The sequence below is a fragment of the Dasypus novemcinctus genome, chromosome 9 (genome assembly GCF_030445035.2).
Source record: "Dasypus novemcinctus isolate mDasNov1 chromosome 9, mDasNov1.1.hap2, whole genome shotgun sequence".
NCBI lineage: Eukaryota > Metazoa > Chordata > Mammalia > Cingulata > Dasypodidae > Dasypus > Dasypus novemcinctus.
This window is the reverse complement of record NC_080681.1, coordinates 76,983,354-77,001,901: the sequence shown is the minus strand read 5'-3', so window position 1 is coordinate 77,001,901 and position 18,548 is coordinate 76,983,354. Positions and strand designations below refer to the sequence as shown.

The following is an 18,548-nucleotide window of genomic DNA, read 5'->3' as shown; positions in this document are numbered from 1 at the left end:
AAAGGAAAACAAGTCTTAAGAAACAAATCAGAGAGAAACAGATCTCAGTACATATTCTAATTTTTTTTCCTCTTTAATATAAGCCACACCAATGAAATTTAAAAAAAATTAACCTCATAAAACCACATCACTCTGTAACAACTAACAAAAACATTCAAACTTATCACTCGAATCCTAAGTGCGCAAAACAGTATTCAAACACTACTTGAATGCCTTTGAGAACAGATTCTAAGCAACACTACTAGCAAGGTCATTTTAATTTGCTTCGGTGTTTCAAAATTTGTATTCCTAAATATTGTTAATTTTAAGACTGCTGAAGTTGTGGTCTTGAGAATGTCTTTTTAAGCTAAGGTTTAGTAATATAGTTTACAAATTTCATTAACTCTCTTCTCTCCCAAGTTAATACATAAACCACACGACAAGATGAGCTGATCTAAAACTTCAACTACCTAAATGTAAAATACACAACTCAGTAACTAACAACTTTGTTCTAACTGAATTTATTCTGAGAATATAATTAAACAATATTATAGATAAAACACAATTTCAATATATAAAACCCTAAAGGAATAACATTCTAAAAATTAAACATAATGAACTTTAAAAATTAACTGTGAAAAAATAAAAACTTTTTGCAAGCAACTCAACTCCAACATATGCAGTGATAACATTCAGACAGGCAATTATGACACAGAAAAAAATCATCTCAACTGAATCGGAACTGAAGTCTGACTCTGGTCAAGTTATTTCTTGCTTGGCTTTGGTTTCCTAATATATGATTTGAGGAGGTTAGAAGTTGATGATAATAAAGTTTCTTCCAGTTCTAAAATTTGAAGACATTATTGACTCTAGCTAAACAGTTTAAAAACCAACAAGTGGATAAATTTTTATGGGAAAGACGGTACCACATGGCCTTAATTTGATTTTAGGATGTATTTTCATTCAATCATCATATAAAATTTTCATGCCAGTTAAGTAACTATCCAAGATATTCATACCTTTCTTCCTAAAGAATCTAGTTGATCAAGGGCTTCCTGAATGGCTGGATCAGTGGGTATCAAGAGCAGAAGCTTTCGTACTCGTAGAGTTATCCTGAAAAATTTCAAATATATGTTTTTTCACCTAAGTCAAAGTTTCACTAACAAAGTCATTTAGTAAGGAATGTGAAGCAAAGCGTATTTCATGTGAAAAGTTACTAGGTTCCATCATCTCAGAAACTTTCTCTCTTTCAAGCTTTGTAAACATTTATATTTACCTTGGCTCCTCGAGATTGGCAAGCTGGTAAAGCATGTCAAATACATTACATACAAGTGCCATCACAACACCAGGGAGGGATTTCTCCTGCAGGAAAAAAAGCAAAGTATAAACAAAAATTCCCAAAATAATTTTCTCCTTTTTTCATCAAACTGACAAACACTAAAAAAACTAGTTCTGAAAGACTGGCCACTACAAAGCTTGAGGGAGCACAGTGCTCATGTAAGTTTAGTTACTTAAAAGCACACAGTATTGATACCAAACCTGAAGAGAGGTTTTTGATATTATAGCAAGGTTATGGTCTGTAAGTTAAAAAAGACAGTCACACAAAGATCTTACATTTGGAATTAAATAAAAGACATATATATAATGACCCTGGGGAAAAAACTATGTCTCTTAAATATTTTTTCTTTTCATAAGGTCTGGTATTCCTTTGCTTCAATTCTCTGGGCTATAAAAGCCTGAAGAGCAGAATAAACCTTTTTGACTTTGTATCCCTGGTGCCAAACTTAGTTCCTGATACAGAGAAGGTACAAAATAAATAAACTGATCAGTTGATGCATGAATTCATTCAACAAATACTGAATGGGTATCTACTATGTTTTTGGTACTGTTTTAGGTACTGGGGATATGAGGCAAAAGGAAAAAAAGCACTCATGGCGTTTATATTTTACTGGGGGAGACAGGTAATAAATAAGAATTTAAAAAGCAGTGTTGAAGAAAGTGAAGTAGGGAAAGGAAATGAGAAGCACACAGGTAGGGATGTGGTTTGAAAATTTAGACAAGGTTGCTAAAGGAGGCTTCACTGAGACAGTAACAATCAAATAAAAGCTGAAGAAAGGGAGAGTGAGCTATCTGGCTATTGTGAAAGAGCATCCTCTAGTCAGAGGAAAGAGCAAATGCATGGGTTCGACGGTGTTTGAGGACAATGATGGAAGCCACAGTGTGGCTGGGGAGGTGTGAGTGAAAGGAAGGTCGTAAGAGATGAGCTCAGAGCTCTGAGACAAGCTAAAGAAGTCATAGAGCGGCAGGCTAGGTAGGCACTGTGCGGCCCAATAAAGACTCTAGCTCTTATTCTGAGACAAAGGGTCATTGGAGCATTTGGACCAAGAAGTGCCATGATTTGATTTGTATTTAATAAGATCATGGGCTGCTGGCTATTATGTGGAGAAAAGACGAAACTGGTTCAAGGGCAGAAGGTGTGGCACCAGTTAGAATCCCAGTGACACAGTCCAGGTGGGGGATGACGGTTACCTGGACTGGTGTGAAAGTAGAGAAAAGTAGCCAGATTCTGGATGTATCTGAAATATTGAGCCAAGGTGTGTTGAGGGATACAAGTGTGAGAGAAAGAAAGAACCCAAGGATAATACCAAAGATTTTGGCATAAGCAACTAGAAAGAAAGGGGATACCATTAACTGAGATAGGGTAAGACTGAGGATGAGGAGGTCTGAGGTGGAGGCGAAGCAGTGGGTATAAGGAGCTCAGTTTTGGGTACGTTAGGATGGGGATGCCTATCAGACATTTAAAGAAGAGATGTTGAATAAGTAGATGGATTCCTCCATCTCAAGTTCAGGCTCCAGCTGGAGTTATCAAGGTGTGGAAAATATTTAAGGCTCAAAGCTAGATAAGATTACAAAGGAAATGAGGACATATGATAGAGGAGAGTCCAAGAACTGGGTTGGGGAACTCCTTCGTAGAGCCTTAAGGGAGATGAGGAGGAAACAGCAAAGGAGACAAAAACAGGGCCGGCCAGAGAGGAAAGAAGAAAGGCAAGTGCTAAAAGTCAAGTGAAAAATGTACTTCGGAAGAAAGAGATCATATGTATCAAATGCTGCTGAAATGCCAAGCAAAATGAGTATTGAGAGATGAAGGCAACAGATTAACTTGAAAAAGAACCTAACTGCAGTAGGTCAAGACAGAATGGCAAAAGGAAATTAGAAACACTGATTTTACAATACTCTTTCAATTAGCTTTGTGATTTGGGAATGAGAGAATGGGGAAATAACTGAAGGTGGAATTGGGGTAAAGAAAGAGTTGTGTGTTTTTTCTTTATTAAAAAAAATGGGAGAAATAACATAGCATGTTTGAGTGCTAATAGGAATGACCCAGTAGAGAAGGAAAATCAAAGAATCAATGAAGAAAGATAAATGAGAGAAGCAGTGATAGCCAGACAGAATGTTCTCAGATTTAGAAGACTGATAAATTATACATCTTTTTTTCCCAACGGAATGCCAGCATTTCTCAGTGATACAATTCTGAAGAGTCAAAACTTGTCTGAGAGTAAACGACACACATAATCATCCAGATCTACAGGGGCTGAAGGCAAAAAGAAAATGACTGCTAAATTCTTGCTTTTAAATTGAAATCTATCACTCGGTACCTGCTCCATGACATATGATGAACTGAAAACTCCACTGCTGCTACTGCTGGAGCTGGTTGAGGAATCTGCTGAGCTCCCAGAAGGGGTCCCGCTGCCAGACGTCTTTACTGTAAGGACTTGTTCATCAGAAAAGCCCAGCTGGTGGAGTAGTTTTTGATCTTTATTCACTGTCAGCTGCAAAAAGTGACAAAATTTCTTAATTAGTAAGGGGGAAGGGAAGAGGAAAGTATTATTATCAGGTTAAAATACTATAAACTGTTTATTTAAACCCACCAGACTATCATTTGTAAATATCTGTATATTATCCACGGGAGAGCACAACTGCTTAGCTATCTTCCACCGGACACTCCCTATGGTTTCATTACTGTGAGCCTGTAAAACAAAATTAAATACTGTCTTGAGTTAATTCATTTATTCGTTCATTAAACAACCGGCAGTGAGCCTCTCCTATGTACTGGGCACTACTCTAGAAGCTGGGTAAGCTGGGTATGGAGCAGAGATCCCAAAGACAAGAATCTGTGCCCTTGTGAGGCTTCCTTTGGGCTGTAAATAGAAGTTCTATGTCATACTCCAATCCCTCCCCATCACACTCAAGTCCTTCTCAGGGCCTCTGGGACCTCCCACTGCACTGTCTCCCACTCCTGCCCTTTCTTACAGTGCTCCAGTCACTGTAGCCACTTTTGCTTGTCACTCAACATGTCAGGCAAGCCCCCTCCTCAGGGCCTTGGCAACTTGGTAACTTGGTAACTTTGCTTGGAATGTACTTCTTCCAGGCCATCAGATCATTCAAGTCTTTGCTCAAATGTTACCACCTTAAAGAGATTTTCTCTGTTCATCTTGATCAAGAATGTATTTCATGCATATTCATCACTCCCTACCAATTTATCCTGCTTTATTCTTATTTATTCTTTGTATATTTACTTATGTATCAGCTTGTACTCTATCAATGTCCTTTCATTTCAGATATTTAGTCTATTTGTTTGCCAAACAGCTTTTAGAATATTCATGCAGCTATCTCAAGCAACACTCTTCTTATGAAAATAACAAGACAATATGGAAATGGCTGCAGAGTTTAATGTAAACCTACCTCTACAGTGAAGGTATCTTTGGTAGATTCATAGGTAACATTAAGAGTTAAAAGATGTCCATGAAATGAGGCACCATGAGGTAGAATAGTTCGTGGAACAGAGTAAAAATCCTTAAGGAAGACAGAATAAATCAAGCAAGTCAGATACACAGGGCCACTGTTAAACATCTTAAAAATATACATCTAACACATTTAGTCTAGGAATATTCTGAATGAAGTAGCTTTAAAAAGAGGACAGGCTTACCTCTATAGTGATTACATAACGTTCTGCCAGAAGCAGCAATCTCTCAATGATTACAAGTTTAGTGGATCTACGGATTAAAAAAATTTTTTTTTAACTTATTTTAAATGAATTGCTGACTAGAGCTCAATTTCAGTCTGTTTCTTCAAAACCATAATAACAGTTAGCATTCACAGACCTAAGACTAAAATTTACAAAGACTAAACTTCCCTTTCACCCAAGAGGGTAGTTCAAACAGGTTCGAGCTGTAGTGTACAGATGGGATAAGGAAGAGAAGGCTGCCCCTCCCCACATTTCCTTTCCTTCCCTTTACTTTCTTCTTCTGTTTAAAAATAGCCATCCCATAAATAGAGGACCTGGGTCTCCAGGCCTATTTGTTCATCAATACACAAAGAAAGAACAATCAGTAAGCTTGATTCTCCTATCTTGTAACTAAAATATGCCACATAGTTCTGGGGAACACATGGAATCTGACAAAAACCTGAGTTGCCTGAAAATTAGGAAACAAATGCAAACCATAAGAATACCACAAATTGGCGGTGGACTTGGCCCAGTGGTTAGGGCGTCCGTCTACCACATGGGAGGTCCGCGGTTCAAGCCCCGGGCCTCCTTGACCCGTGTGGAGCTGGCCCATGTGCAGTGCTGATGCGCGCGAGGAGTGCCATGCTACATAAGGGTGTCCCCTGTGTAGAGGGGCCCCACGCACAAGAATTGCGCCCTGTAAGGAGAGCCGCCAAGTGTGAAAGAAAGTGCAGCCTGCCCAGGAGTGGTGCTGCACACATGGAGAGCTGACACAACAAGATGACATAACAAAAAGAAACAGATTCCCCTGCCCCTGACAACAACAGAAGCGGACAAAGAAGACGCAGCAAACAGATACAGAGAACAGACAACCCGGGTGGGGGGAAGGGAAGGGGAGATAAATATATAGTCACGGAGATGGGCTATATCTTACAAACATGTAATTAAGAATTCTAAATATACATTCTTAATTAAAGTCTATTTGAGTTACAATTCTAAGAATGTGGGAATGTAAAAGTCTATGTTAGTGTTTACAACACGAACTGACTCTACAATCACTTTCTGCCATATTAAAATGAGGTCCAAAAAGGTCAAGGTTTATTGGCTTCTTTCATTAATAAATTACAGCTACACAGTACTCAACTCATTTTAAAAAAAGATGAAGAATGTGAGCAAGGCTACTGTTTTGATTCCATTTCAAAGGAAATATTTGAAAAGAAAAGAAGGAGTATCTCCAATTGTAAATGGAAAACTTTAAAAAAGGGTTAATTCCAAGAGCTGAGAAAGACCCTCACTAGAGGGCAGCAGAGTGAGCCAGAGAAAGCGAGCTTTTCCCTTGCGTTCTGGCCAAGGTTACTGAACATCACTGATTCGGGGTTGCTCACTGGTAATGGAAGGCTGATAAAAGCCCACAAGTAAGTTGGTCACTCTAATGTTCCTAAATATTGTTTCACTTTACTATATCAAAGAATTAAAGCAAATACTGAAGTCGGATTTCACCGATAATATTTGCAAACAACTAAACATAGCAATGTGATTAAAAGACTGTGTCAGTGTACATTTGTGTGTGGGTGATATATTTCAGTAAATTAATTTTTAAAAAAGTGTCAGTTTAAGATTTTAACACAAATATTTGGGGAAAAAGTTCTTGCTAAAAATTTCAAATAAATAATATTTAAATGGATGATGCTTATATTATGGGTCACAATTTTAACTAATCAACATACACTTCATATTGCTTATTCTAATGTCCTGGTTTTGACTATTCATGGAGAAAAATGTTAGATATGTCTAAACAAGTAAATATCTCAAACATGAAAAACAATACTTTTAGGAAAATGAGTGTCTTTATTCCTGAAAAGTAGGCTATATATGTTACCCAGGAAAATTAAATGACTCAACCCAGCTGTCCATCAACCGATGAATGGATAAACTCTGGTGTACTCACACGATGGAATATTATGCAGCTGTAAGAAGAAATGGAGTTGTAAAGCATATGACAACATGGAAGAACCTGGAGGACATTATGTTGAGTGAGGCAAGTCAGATACAAAAGGACAAATACTGTATGAGTCTATTTATATAGAATGTAAATATAAATCAGTTTATAAAGAGGGATTAAAAACAAAACAAAACAATAATAAGACTTGTCCATTAGAAAGAAGGGTAGGGGCAGAGCAATATTTGGGGTAGTTCTGATGACCTATAGATCTTAAAAAAAACACAGACTTGGGGGTGTATGATGAGGAACACACTAAATTCCCAGGGTATACGGCCGTTTGCAAAAGTTATGACATAAAATGAAGAAATCAATAATTGAGAGATCTCCAAAGGAAAAAAAGGATAGCTATTATTTTAAAAAATTGACATATGTTTATGCACTGTGTGAGTATTTGTTTTCATTCAGCAATTACTTACCTATATGGAGACTGAACCGATGTTGCAACGGTTGGCATGGCAGTTGCGGTAAGCATTTTTGTGGCTCTGGTCACAGCATGTGTTAGAGTGGGGCCACCAAGTGCGGAACTGGCTGCCTATAGAATAAGCAATAATCATTCTACATCAGTTTCTCAGACTCAGATCTACTGACATTTCGGGCCACATTAACTTTTTGTTGTAGGGGACAGTCCTGCATATTCTAAGACCTTCAGCAGCATCTCCAGCTTCTATACTAGATGCCTGTAGCAACCACTCCCAAGGTGTGACAACCGAAAATGTCTCCAGACACTGCCAAATGTCTGGTAAAAGAGTCCCAAATGAAAACTATTGTTCTACACATATTTAATATTTGAATGATGTGCTTCATTTAGGGGTACTTAATATTTAAAAATTTTTTTTTTTTTACTATAATACATTTGGATGGAAGTCACAGATAACTTGGGAAATCCTGTACAGATTCCAGCACATATTCATCACCAGAAAGTTTAACTTATACACATTTTGGGCCAGTAGCATTTTATGCTTTCAGAATATTATTTAGCTTAAATAAGGACAAATTAAGAAAGAAAATGAGTGTTTAATACTTTATCTCTTATGCTGGAAATAATGCATTGGAAATACATAGGAGATAGTATTACACAGCAGGCTTCTAAAGTATAAAGACAGCCAAATCCATCTACTACTGCTTATGCCTTTAAGAGCATTTATGATATAAACTAGCTGAAACCTGGGAAAGGCTAGGCAAAGTAGCAAGTATTTGTATAAAAGTTAAATACAGAAAAAGTAAAAGGGGAGAAAGAATCAATTAGAAATTTAGAATATATAATAGACCTGTTTACTGAATACAGTTTCTATACCCAAAAAAGTGGGAAGGAAGAAGAGAGATTTCCCATAAAGTACACTTCTAAATTGGGGGCATCAAGGCAAATATCTGTTCCCTATGCCATAATACGGGGCTGTTTACAAATTCTTCAATTGGACCCAGACACAAAAATCAACATTATATATTATATACTATCTTAAAATAAAATTATAAAAGGAAAAAGTCAAACCTTTATCCCAAAACCAGGTGAAATAAAATTTGTTACTCACTTCTAATCTTGTGTAGCAATCGGCAATGAATTTCTTATGTAACGATACTGAATCCTGAAAGTAAGAGGTATATGGAAATTAAAATTAGTATTTTGTTATTTTGTTTGAATTATTACTAAGGACAAAACATAAGAAAAAAGTGGCAATTTTTAAATATGCCAAGGATCACAATTTAAAAAATACATAATTTTCTGCTTTTTTCTGTAAATGATTAATTTCTTTCCTTATATACCCACCTTCTTTAACCTAGGATTCAGATTAATGTAACTATAGTTTATGATTAACTGAATAGCTTCATTGGCAATTTCTTCATCAGGTGATTCCATAGCTATTTTCCAAATGAAATCCATTCCTATCAATTCCAGCTTTTCTACATACTGTTCAAAAGAAAAAATTAGATTATATAGTACATTGAAGTCACAAAATTAGAGACAATTATTTTCTGTTACATCATGAATCCACAACCATTAAGTTCAACATGAATGAAGAATGCTAAAAAGCCATCTACATATGAAAACACTGTTTTATTGACATGGAGCTTTAAAACAAAAAAATAACCAACCACAGAAAGACTGAGCAACCTTCATGTGAACCAGGACAGATAAAAAAACAATTTTCTCCAGACATCCCTAAACTCAAGCTGGACATCCATCCAGAAAGGCTATTAAAGCAGAAATAGCACAGGCATGACAGAGGCATTTTCTTCATGAACTTTTCTTCACAAGGAAATGGAATCAAGCTGGAAGTGATTACTAAGCCTGGTCTTGCCAAAGCTCAGTTAGAAATGAAAGGATCCAGGGCTTACATCTTGTAAAAAATCTTACCACCCTAAGGAGCCAGGCTGTGAATGAAACATATTAGATAAATAGCTCTTTTCTGCCTTTCTTTTTAAAAGTACATATGTAAATATAATCAAACATTGCAGAGAGCCTCACTGCCTTGCTGAATTGTCTATTCCTAACTTTTTCATGCGAGATTGTTGCCATTACCATCCCAGAATTAAGACGTTGGATCTGAGGATTTGGAAGCTTAAATGGAAATGGCCCTACTCTACATTCACTTGGCCACAGCAGGCCATTGGCTTTCCCAAGATCAGCAAGAAGGAAAGAGAGGGATTGAAAAGTCACTTGTGAAAAAAAAAAAAAGGAAAAAAAAAGAAAAGTCACTTGTGTTCTCCTAGGCAAATGTTGAGGCATAGCCATGCTGGAAAGTGAGCCTGGCATTACACCCAAAGACAGCGTTTCTTAACCAGGAGTCCATGGGAAGATTTCAGGGGGTAGGTGAGCTTGAACTGAAACCTTAAAAAACATTATTCTTGTACAGACATGTTAGTGAAGGTGTGATATATTTATTAAATAATATGCAGTATAGTGTGGACTTAGTATATTTTTATTTTGATGTAGCATGTTCTGAGTGCAGTGGATAACAGCCTGCAAAAAGGTTGTAAGGATGGCGGAGATGGTTTTATGACACTGTGGGAAAACTCGAATTTCTGAATGTTTGCTATAAATGACCGTTTGAACAGATGCTGAACATTGTTAGGTTAACTGTAAAGTTGTCAAATGTAATTTTGAATAATACTAAATTTTAATTTAAAGATATGCCGATGTCGAGTGCCATAGAACTATCTGCCACTACATTCTGAGAGGAGTCCGTGGTTTGCACTAATTGGCAAAGGGGTCTGCGGAACAAAAAAGGTTAAGAAGCCCTGCCTAAGAGAAGCTCCAACTTCAATGCAGAATCAGTCAAAGAGATACCCAGTCTCTAAAGAATATGTGTTTTCTTTCATTTGTAACATGTGTTTTGCTGAATATCAAATTTTATAAGACCCAAATTATTTAGATTTGAATATCTAAATTTGAGAATAATGTACTTACCAACTGAGCTCCTTGTCTTTTCAATCGATGATCACAGAGATTCACATTTTCAAAAAAAGTCTTAAATAAGTTAAAACCTGAAATTATAGAACATCAGATAAAATCTGTGCATTTCAAGTAACACAAATGATTAAAAAATAAAAAACTCAAAGTAAAACAAAGACCTGCATATAAGACCTAAAACTACAAAACTCTTGGAAGAAAACAGGTATTAAATGTCATGAACTTAGACTAGGAAATGATTTCTTAGGTATGATACCAAAAGCACAAGCAACAAAAGAAAAAAAAAAACCCATAAACTGGACTTCATCAAAATTAAAAACATGTGCGCTTCAAAGGGCAGTATCAGGTAGTAAAAACAACTAAGAAATGGGAGAAAATTTTTGCAAATCATATCTCTGCTAAGGAACTTATATCCAGACTATATATAGAACTCATTCAGTTCAATAATGAAGACAAATAACCCAATTAAAAAATGGGCAAAGGATCTGAATAGACATTTCTTAAAAGAAGATATAAAAATGGTCAATTTTTATATCTTCATCATCATTAGCCATCATTAGCCATCAGGGATATGCAAATCAAAACCACAAGATACCACTTCACACTCACTAGGATGGCTGTAATAAGGACAGGTAATATCAAGTGTTGGTGACAATGTAGAGAAATTGGAGCCCTCATAATTCCTGCTGGGAAAGTAAAATGGTACAGATGCTAGGAAATTTTGTCTTGTAGTTCCTCAGAATGGTAAAGATAGAGTTATCATATAACCCACAAATTCCACTGCTAGGTTTATACCCAAGAAAAACGAAAATCTGTGTCCACACAAAAACTTGTACCAAATATTCACAGAAGCATTATTAACAGTCAAAAAGTGAAAACCAAAATGTCCATCAACTGATGAACAGATAAACAATAAGCAGGTATATTCATACAATGAAATACTGTTCAGCCATGAAAAGGAATGAAGTACTGATAAACATTACAACATGGACGAACCTTGAAGATAACATGTTAAGTGAAATAAGCAAGACATAAAAAGACAGAATTTGAAATTTATATGAAATATCCAAAATAGGCTAATCCACAGAGACAGAAAGTGTATTAGTGGTTGCCAGAGGCTGGGAGAATGGGGAGTGACTGCAATGAGTATGGGATTTCTTTACGGGGTAACAAAAATGTTTGAAATTAGACAGTGGTGATGAATGTATAACTTTGTGGAAAAACTGAAAACTAATGAATTGTATACTTTAAAAAGGTGAAATTTCATACGTGAATTTTATCTCAATTTAAAAATATTTCTATATTTTGACAATTTTTTACCTTAATAAATCATTTTTGTACTAAGTAATTTTATAAAAAGACAGTTTGAACTATGAAGCCATACAATTTATTTATTTATTCTTTTTTTTCTCCTTCCTCTCCTCACCCCCTGTTGTTTTTGCTGCCTGTGCCCATTCTCTGTGTGATCTTCTGCATCTATTTCTCTTTTTTGTCTTCTCTTCTCATCTTTCTCCTTCAGGATTTGATTCTAGGGACCTTTGATGTAGAGAGAGGTTTCCTGTCAAATGAGCCACCTTAGTTCCTGGTCTCTGCTGTGCTTCACCTTGACACTCCCCTTCATCTCTCTTTTGTTGTGTCATCATCATGCTGCATGACTCACTTGCGCAGGCACTGGCTCACCACATGGGCACTTGGCTTGCTGCACGGGCACTTTGCTGGCCACGCAGGCACAGGCTCACTTCGTGGGTACTCACATGGGCACTTGGCTCACTGCGCAGGCACTCACCTCACCATATGGGCACTCGGCTCCCCATGCAGGCACTTGGCTCACCATGTGGGCACTCGCATGGGCATTTGGCCCACCATGTTTTCACTTGGCTCATCACGTGGACAGTGGCTTACCACACAGGCACGCTTTCTCTTCTTCTTTTTCATCAGGAGGCTCCAGGGATCGAACCCGGGTCCTCCCATATAGTAGGAAGAGGCCTTACCACTTGAGCCACATCTGCTTCCCTCAAGCCACACAATTTAAAATTTAAGATATCATTTATGTAAGAAGGAATTTGTGTATATATATTAATGTATATTTATATATAGATGTGTTTTTTTATACATTCCAAACTGTTGTTTCTGACAAGTGGGATTAGAAGAAAATGGAAGAATAAGGTTTCTTAATTTAAATAAAAAAATAATTTAAATGACTTTAAGCTTTTTCCTACCATTCATAGTGATTTCATATGACTCCAATTTAAGAATTTTCTCCTTGAAGAGTTGCTGCTGAACATCACTCTCAAGATCATGCTGCCCTTTTGTAAACCATTCAAAACACATCTGTGGGTTAAGATAAACATTACACTATAACTAAAACCCATTTCAGAGACAAATGGATATTCCAAATTGGGAAGGTAAAGATAAATTATTGTGGATACTTCAAAAATTTATATTGCCAAAACACCACTTAAAACTGAAATGAAATGCTTGGAATCTTTTCCCCTTAGACAAGCAAAATAAATGCTCATACTTTTCTTTTAATTTTGTATTTGGGATTTTCCATTAACATTTATTAAACCTTACCATGTGCCAGGCACTGTGCTAGGCAATGTCACATATTTAATTCTTTCAACAATCCTATGAAATAGTTAACATTGTTCTGTAAAATGAGATGAGGAAACAGAAATTCACTGACAGAAAACACTAAGGCAGGGGTTCTATTCCTGTTCTAATCTATTTTTAGCTCACTAATGATATTTTAAGAACATTTTCTAGGTTCTTCTTCTTTGGTGTTACAACAGGTACTCAGAGTCTGTAGGCAATTACATACTAGTCTTATGGGGGGGGGGGAGGAAATTAAAAAGATATAACTGGAGTTCTTTAGCTGTACTCAGTTGGCTGAATTTTCTATTTTATCTTGAATGGTATCAAAATTACCAAAGAATGCTTGTACTTATTTATACAATGGATAAATATCATATAAAACATTCTTTTACCACTTATAACTCCTGGCCTATTAGTGTATTTGCTTAGGTAAATTGAAAAGCATCGACACATGCAAAAAATGTAAAAATATGTGAATTCCATTTCTGTCTCACTGTATCTACAATACTATTTTCTTACCTCTCTATCTAATTCACAAACATCCTGGCCAGTCACAAGACATTCCCAGATTTCCTTGGCACGATTCCAACCTAGATACAGAGTAGCTTCTTGCAAGAAAAATGCCAGAAATTTTAGATGTGCCTCTAAATACTGCAAAAAGAAATAATGCTAATTAGTTGTTAACTCCAGGCATTCATAGTTAAAAGCAAAATTTGGTTATAAGACACAAGTTTAAAATTTAAGAACTTTTAATAAATGATTTTTCATAAAACTGAGGGTGCAATAAATGAGAAATCTGTTTACAACGTGAGAATATAATGTAGATATTAAGTTACTGTAAATCAGTTGATTTTAGATGCCAATAAAATATAATTTCAGAATCTCAAAGTAAAACACAATAAACTCACAACTTGTGAGCCTTAATTAAAGATTTTCTTCTAATTTTTAAAAACAATATTATTAATCAATTGCAATTTTTCTAATTTCTAAAAACAATTACTAATTAATTACAATGAATGTACCACACTAACGAAGGATGCTGTTGATGTCGGAGGTGTGGGGAGCGAGAATCCTCTATATTTGTGGATAAAATATTTATTATGTGGAATCCCCTATATTATGTAACATTCATGTAATAAGTATCTTTAAAAAAAAATAGGTGTAATATGGTGGCATTTTCGACATTGGAATCGCCCAAAGTGATGTTGCAGTAAAGGATACAGGCCATGATATATATTGCCATAATTTACAAAAATGTGTGGGAGAGAATTTAAACTATAATGTAAACTATAATCCATACTTAGTGGCAATGCTCCAAAATAACAGGTGTGCCATACTAATGAGGGACGTTGTTAGTGTGGGAAAGTATGGGAGTGGGGTATATGGGAATTCCCTACATTTTTATGTAGTATCTATGTAACCTAGGCATTTAAAAATATATATATTAAAATAAATAAAATAATAAAAACAATATTACTAATCAATTGACTTGAAAACGAAACTCATTATCCACAGACTTACTGAGCATTATTTCAGATCAAAGATAAAGAAAAGTAGTTTATCATACATAATTCATAGGTGATTTATAGAAAGATTTACCCACAAATATTTTTCTGAACTTTTGTTTTAAAGTAATTACAGTCAAGTTACAGAACTGTTCCATCACTAAGATAACTCATGCTACACTTTAGTGTGACAACCAACAAATATTATTTTTATAAATCAAGTGCAAAATGGTCAAATGAATGCTGAAAGTCATGAAACAGAAACACAATGCCTGATACCTCCCGGTAAGTGTATCGGCCATCCACTAGCGTGCAACCCGTTAAGCCTCCAGGGCCAGCCATGGCAGCTGCAAGTCGATGACAAGCTATCAAACTTCCCGTCACCAATTTGACTATTTCAAAATTTTTCTTCAAGTCTTGAATAATGCTCTTGTCAAAAACAACAAACAGAAAATTGGGATGAGAATTTACAATTTTTCTCTTAGTAATATAAACTTCTATTTTAGATGTATTGCTAGGTGACGGTTAGCAAACACAAGAATTTCCTCACTTATATTTTCTAGTTAAAAGTAAACAGAACCAATCTAGTATGTATATTTATTATATACCATTTACTACTCTGCTTATTTTTTGCTTCTAAAGGAGATTCCTTTTTTCTTGTTAGAGGAAAAAGTCTTTCAAACTATTTCACTTTTCTATATGCTTTTCCAGATCATTCTCCCTGTCTATTACACTAAGAAAGCATTAACTCCTTAAGCAAATTAATCTTTTTACAATGTAAAATAAGCTTTTGAATCTTTTCAATCATATTTCTAAAACATTTTAATGTCTGAAAACTGGTTTAATCGTTTCAATAAATTAAAGAAATAAGAAGGAAATGAATCAGGAGTATGCCAAAAGAAAAGCATAGAAATGGAAGCAGAATGATGTTTAAACTGAAAATTATTAAATAATGTAAGTGAATTATTCTAAAGACCATAAAAAAGTAAATCAGTGACTATAAAATTCAGCAGTTTAGTCTTATGTTTTGTTATTATAAAAGATTAACCAAATAATTGGGTAATAATCAAATATAGCCACACTCTTACCTTGTCTTGCTTTTGATAGGTCTGTTTTATAAATGAGCGGGTGATTTCATGGAGCTGGCGCAAAGCTGGTACCACCCATACAAACTGGGGATTATTAAGCTGAGATGACTAGAGTTAAAAAGAAGTTATGTTAATTAAATTTAGAAATAAATGGCAGACTATCTTTATTAGCTATAAAAAAATGTCCTGGTCAATCAGGTTTTATTACATATTCTATTATTTTTCTCTTCACATCACTCAATTATAGCTTATCTCCATGCACTCATAATTCAGTGTCCAACTTCTTATTCTGCATGCAATTTCCTAAGGTCAGGAACTGCAAACAAGAGTGGATATGAAACGACAGTTTATATATAGGGATGCTTAAGCAAAAACAGACAACAAGGAATTAGCAACTTCAGAGGATAGATTAAGTAGCATAGGCTGCTAAGAGATGTTGACATAAATAAAATAAATTGATGATAAAGGCTAAATTTTGCTAATACTGAACTGGCTAAGTAAAATGGCACCAAAATATAGCTTTCTCTGATTATATGATTAAGCTACTAATGATACGATTAAGACATCAATAGTAGTCTAAATGTTTAAGAAACTATTCATGACCTGTTTGCATTTCCTACTTAAAATAATTTATTAATAGGTAATTCTATTTTTATTAATTACTATAGCCCTTTTACACTCTACAGTACTTTACACTTTTCAAAACACTTTCAAATGTGTTATTTCTGAAACTGGTAGAGATGATAATCCAGATCTTTAGAGTATAGATCTGAAAGTCTGAGGTTCATACAAGAGTCTTTACAAAGAGATCTGCTTTTTAGTAAACAGTATCTTTCAAATGATGCAATTTTATACTATATTTCATTATAAAATTTGGTAAGAATTTCAGACTAAATACTATTAATCAATTGATTATTATGTCTCTAATCAAACATTGGTAAAATTTAAGTCCTTAGCATTTAAATGCTGAGTTTTATAAAAAGCCTTCTTGTTTTGTCAAATTACTCCATAAAATGAAGAGTTCTCTAGAGGAAAAAACTTTTTGTCTTCTGCAGAAAAAAAGTATCCTACTACTAAATATGCCAAAACAATACTGCTTTCCTTGCCTTGAGGAAAATATCCAATAAATCAGCAAATACTGTATTTCCTGGATTCTAAGACATAGGCTTTATAGAATTTATGAAATTGATGCTTCTTATAATTATGCCACAAGAAACTTATCAGCCACCATGCATGTGTAAGAGCAAATTTTGATGTAGCTGTCCTTGCCTGAGTTTATGCAAACTTAGCTGCATACATAAGTTGTATATATAGAGAGAGCTGTATATATAAATGTATTTGTTTGTCTGTCTACCTGTCAATTCAGTTGTTATTTGGTATAGGTAGTGCCAAACAAGGATGGGCTTTTAACTTGAATTTGGAGCACTAATTTGTATTGAAATTGTAATAAAAAAGAAAACCCTATGATGCAGCACTGACTGGCCTGCCATGTCTGTCAGTGCAATTAAAAGCAAAAAAACTGCCAACAGTCTCAGAGTAAAGAATTTTTCAATGCCAGGAGAAAGTGACAGACTCATATCCTGTGAAGGGCTGTAACACTCAGGTATTAAATGTCTCTCTGTCCAAAGTTACAACTTAATTAAAGAGTATATAAAACTCAATTAAGGAAAAAGAAGATTGAGCTTTATGAAAGAGAAGCACACAAAACTATTCTCGGGGAGCAGATGTGGCTCAAGCAGTTGAGCTCCTGCTTCCCACATGGGAGGTCCTGCATTCGGTCCCCCGCGACTCCAAAAAAAACAACAACAAGCAAACAAATGAAAAAACCAACTCAGGTTGCCAATGTGGCTCAGCAGTTGAGAGCCGGCTTCCCGCTTACAAGGCCCCGGGTTCAATCCCTGGTCCTGGCACCTTAAAAAGAAAAAAAAAACCCTCTATTCTTCAACATGCCTCGAAATTATATAGCCAATCTTAAAAGATTTCAGAAGTCAAAAGTACAACTTTAGATAATGAAAAACAGTATGCCAAAATGAACCTGCACATGACTGGTGAGGAGGCTTAGATTCAAATTCTGATTGTGGCTCTAAGAACGGTATGCAGTCATACAGATAACATAAGCTATTGTTGGTAGATAAACAAAATATACAATTTTTTTTCTTCTCTGAAAACTTACTAAATCTGTGATGCAGGCTGCAATCACTGGCATCTTAGAATCAGAGAAATAAGGTGTATATTAAAGGCCAACTACTTGCGAGACTAGCTAGAATAATTCTACTAAAATATAAAAATTGCAAAATGGCAATAATGAAAACTCTAGACTTAAACTGACACCCTCCTGAAAGGATTACAAAAATTAGGATATGAATATAAACCCTTTAGCAGTAAAAGTATCATTATGACCAGTTAAGTTGATTATGGTTAGAATATTTTTATTGAACACTGAAAATGATCCTTTGCAGGTAACTCATCATACAATAAAATTAAAAAGCAAAAAAAATTGGAATTTAAGAATTATTTCTGATATAGTCTCTCTAAAGTTTAGCAAAACAGGAAAGATGTTATTTATTCCACTTTATCTATGACATTATATATGACATTATAAAACTTTTAATTACTCTTCTCCAATTATAAAACGGCAAAAGACTTTGGTGAACAATTAAAATGAACATATCTGATAATGTCACAGAGTTGAGGTTTCATAAGAAGGAGTTAATGGGATGTCCAATTTAGACTCTTAAAGTTAGATGAAACCTTAGTCAGCTGGCTGAGCCTGCAAACCTATGCCTACATCCCCCTTATGTGTCTTTGCTAAATGACTGACTTAATATTTCCAGTGATAAGGAACTCGCTACCTCAGGAGGTAGTGTATTCTATTATCAGACTGTTCTCACAGAAAGTCCTTTGATCTATCTATCATATTGAAACATGCCTCCCCTAACTTCTTAGGAGACATAAAGAGTAACAA

General features: G+C 35.2%; 1 protein-coding gene across 1 annotated transcript in view; it reads right to left on the bottom strand.

The window, feature by feature from the left end:
- Positions 1–18,548, bottom strand: part of USP24 (ubiquitin specific peptidase 24) — a 149,374-nt gene that overhangs the window by 66,114 nt on the left and 64,712 nt on the right. The window contains exons 17-30 of the mRNA XM_058303514.1: positions 15,584–15,691; positions 14,775–14,924; positions 13,510–13,641; positions 12,615–12,726; positions 10,393–10,469; positions 8,752–8,892; positions 8,516–8,569; positions 7,403–7,518; positions 4,967–5,033; positions 4,723–4,833; positions 3,909–4,007; positions 3,636–3,809; positions 1,256–1,341; positions 999–1,092 (exon numbers count right to left, since the gene is read on the bottom strand). Of these exons, the coding sequence (XP_058159497.1) occupies positions 999–1,092; positions 1,256–1,341; positions 3,636–3,809; positions 3,909–4,007; positions 4,723–4,833; positions 4,967–5,033; positions 7,403–7,518; positions 8,516–8,569; positions 8,752–8,892; positions 10,393–10,469; positions 12,615–12,726; positions 13,510–13,641; positions 14,775–14,924; positions 15,584–15,691 (1,521 nt within the window). The remainder of the gene's footprint in view (positions 1–998; positions 1,093–1,255; positions 1,342–3,635; positions 3,810–3,908; positions 4,008–4,722; positions 4,834–4,966; positions 5,034–7,402; positions 7,519–8,515; positions 8,570–8,751; positions 8,893–10,392; positions 10,470–12,614; positions 12,727–13,509; positions 13,642–14,774; positions 14,925–15,583; positions 15,692–18,548) is intronic.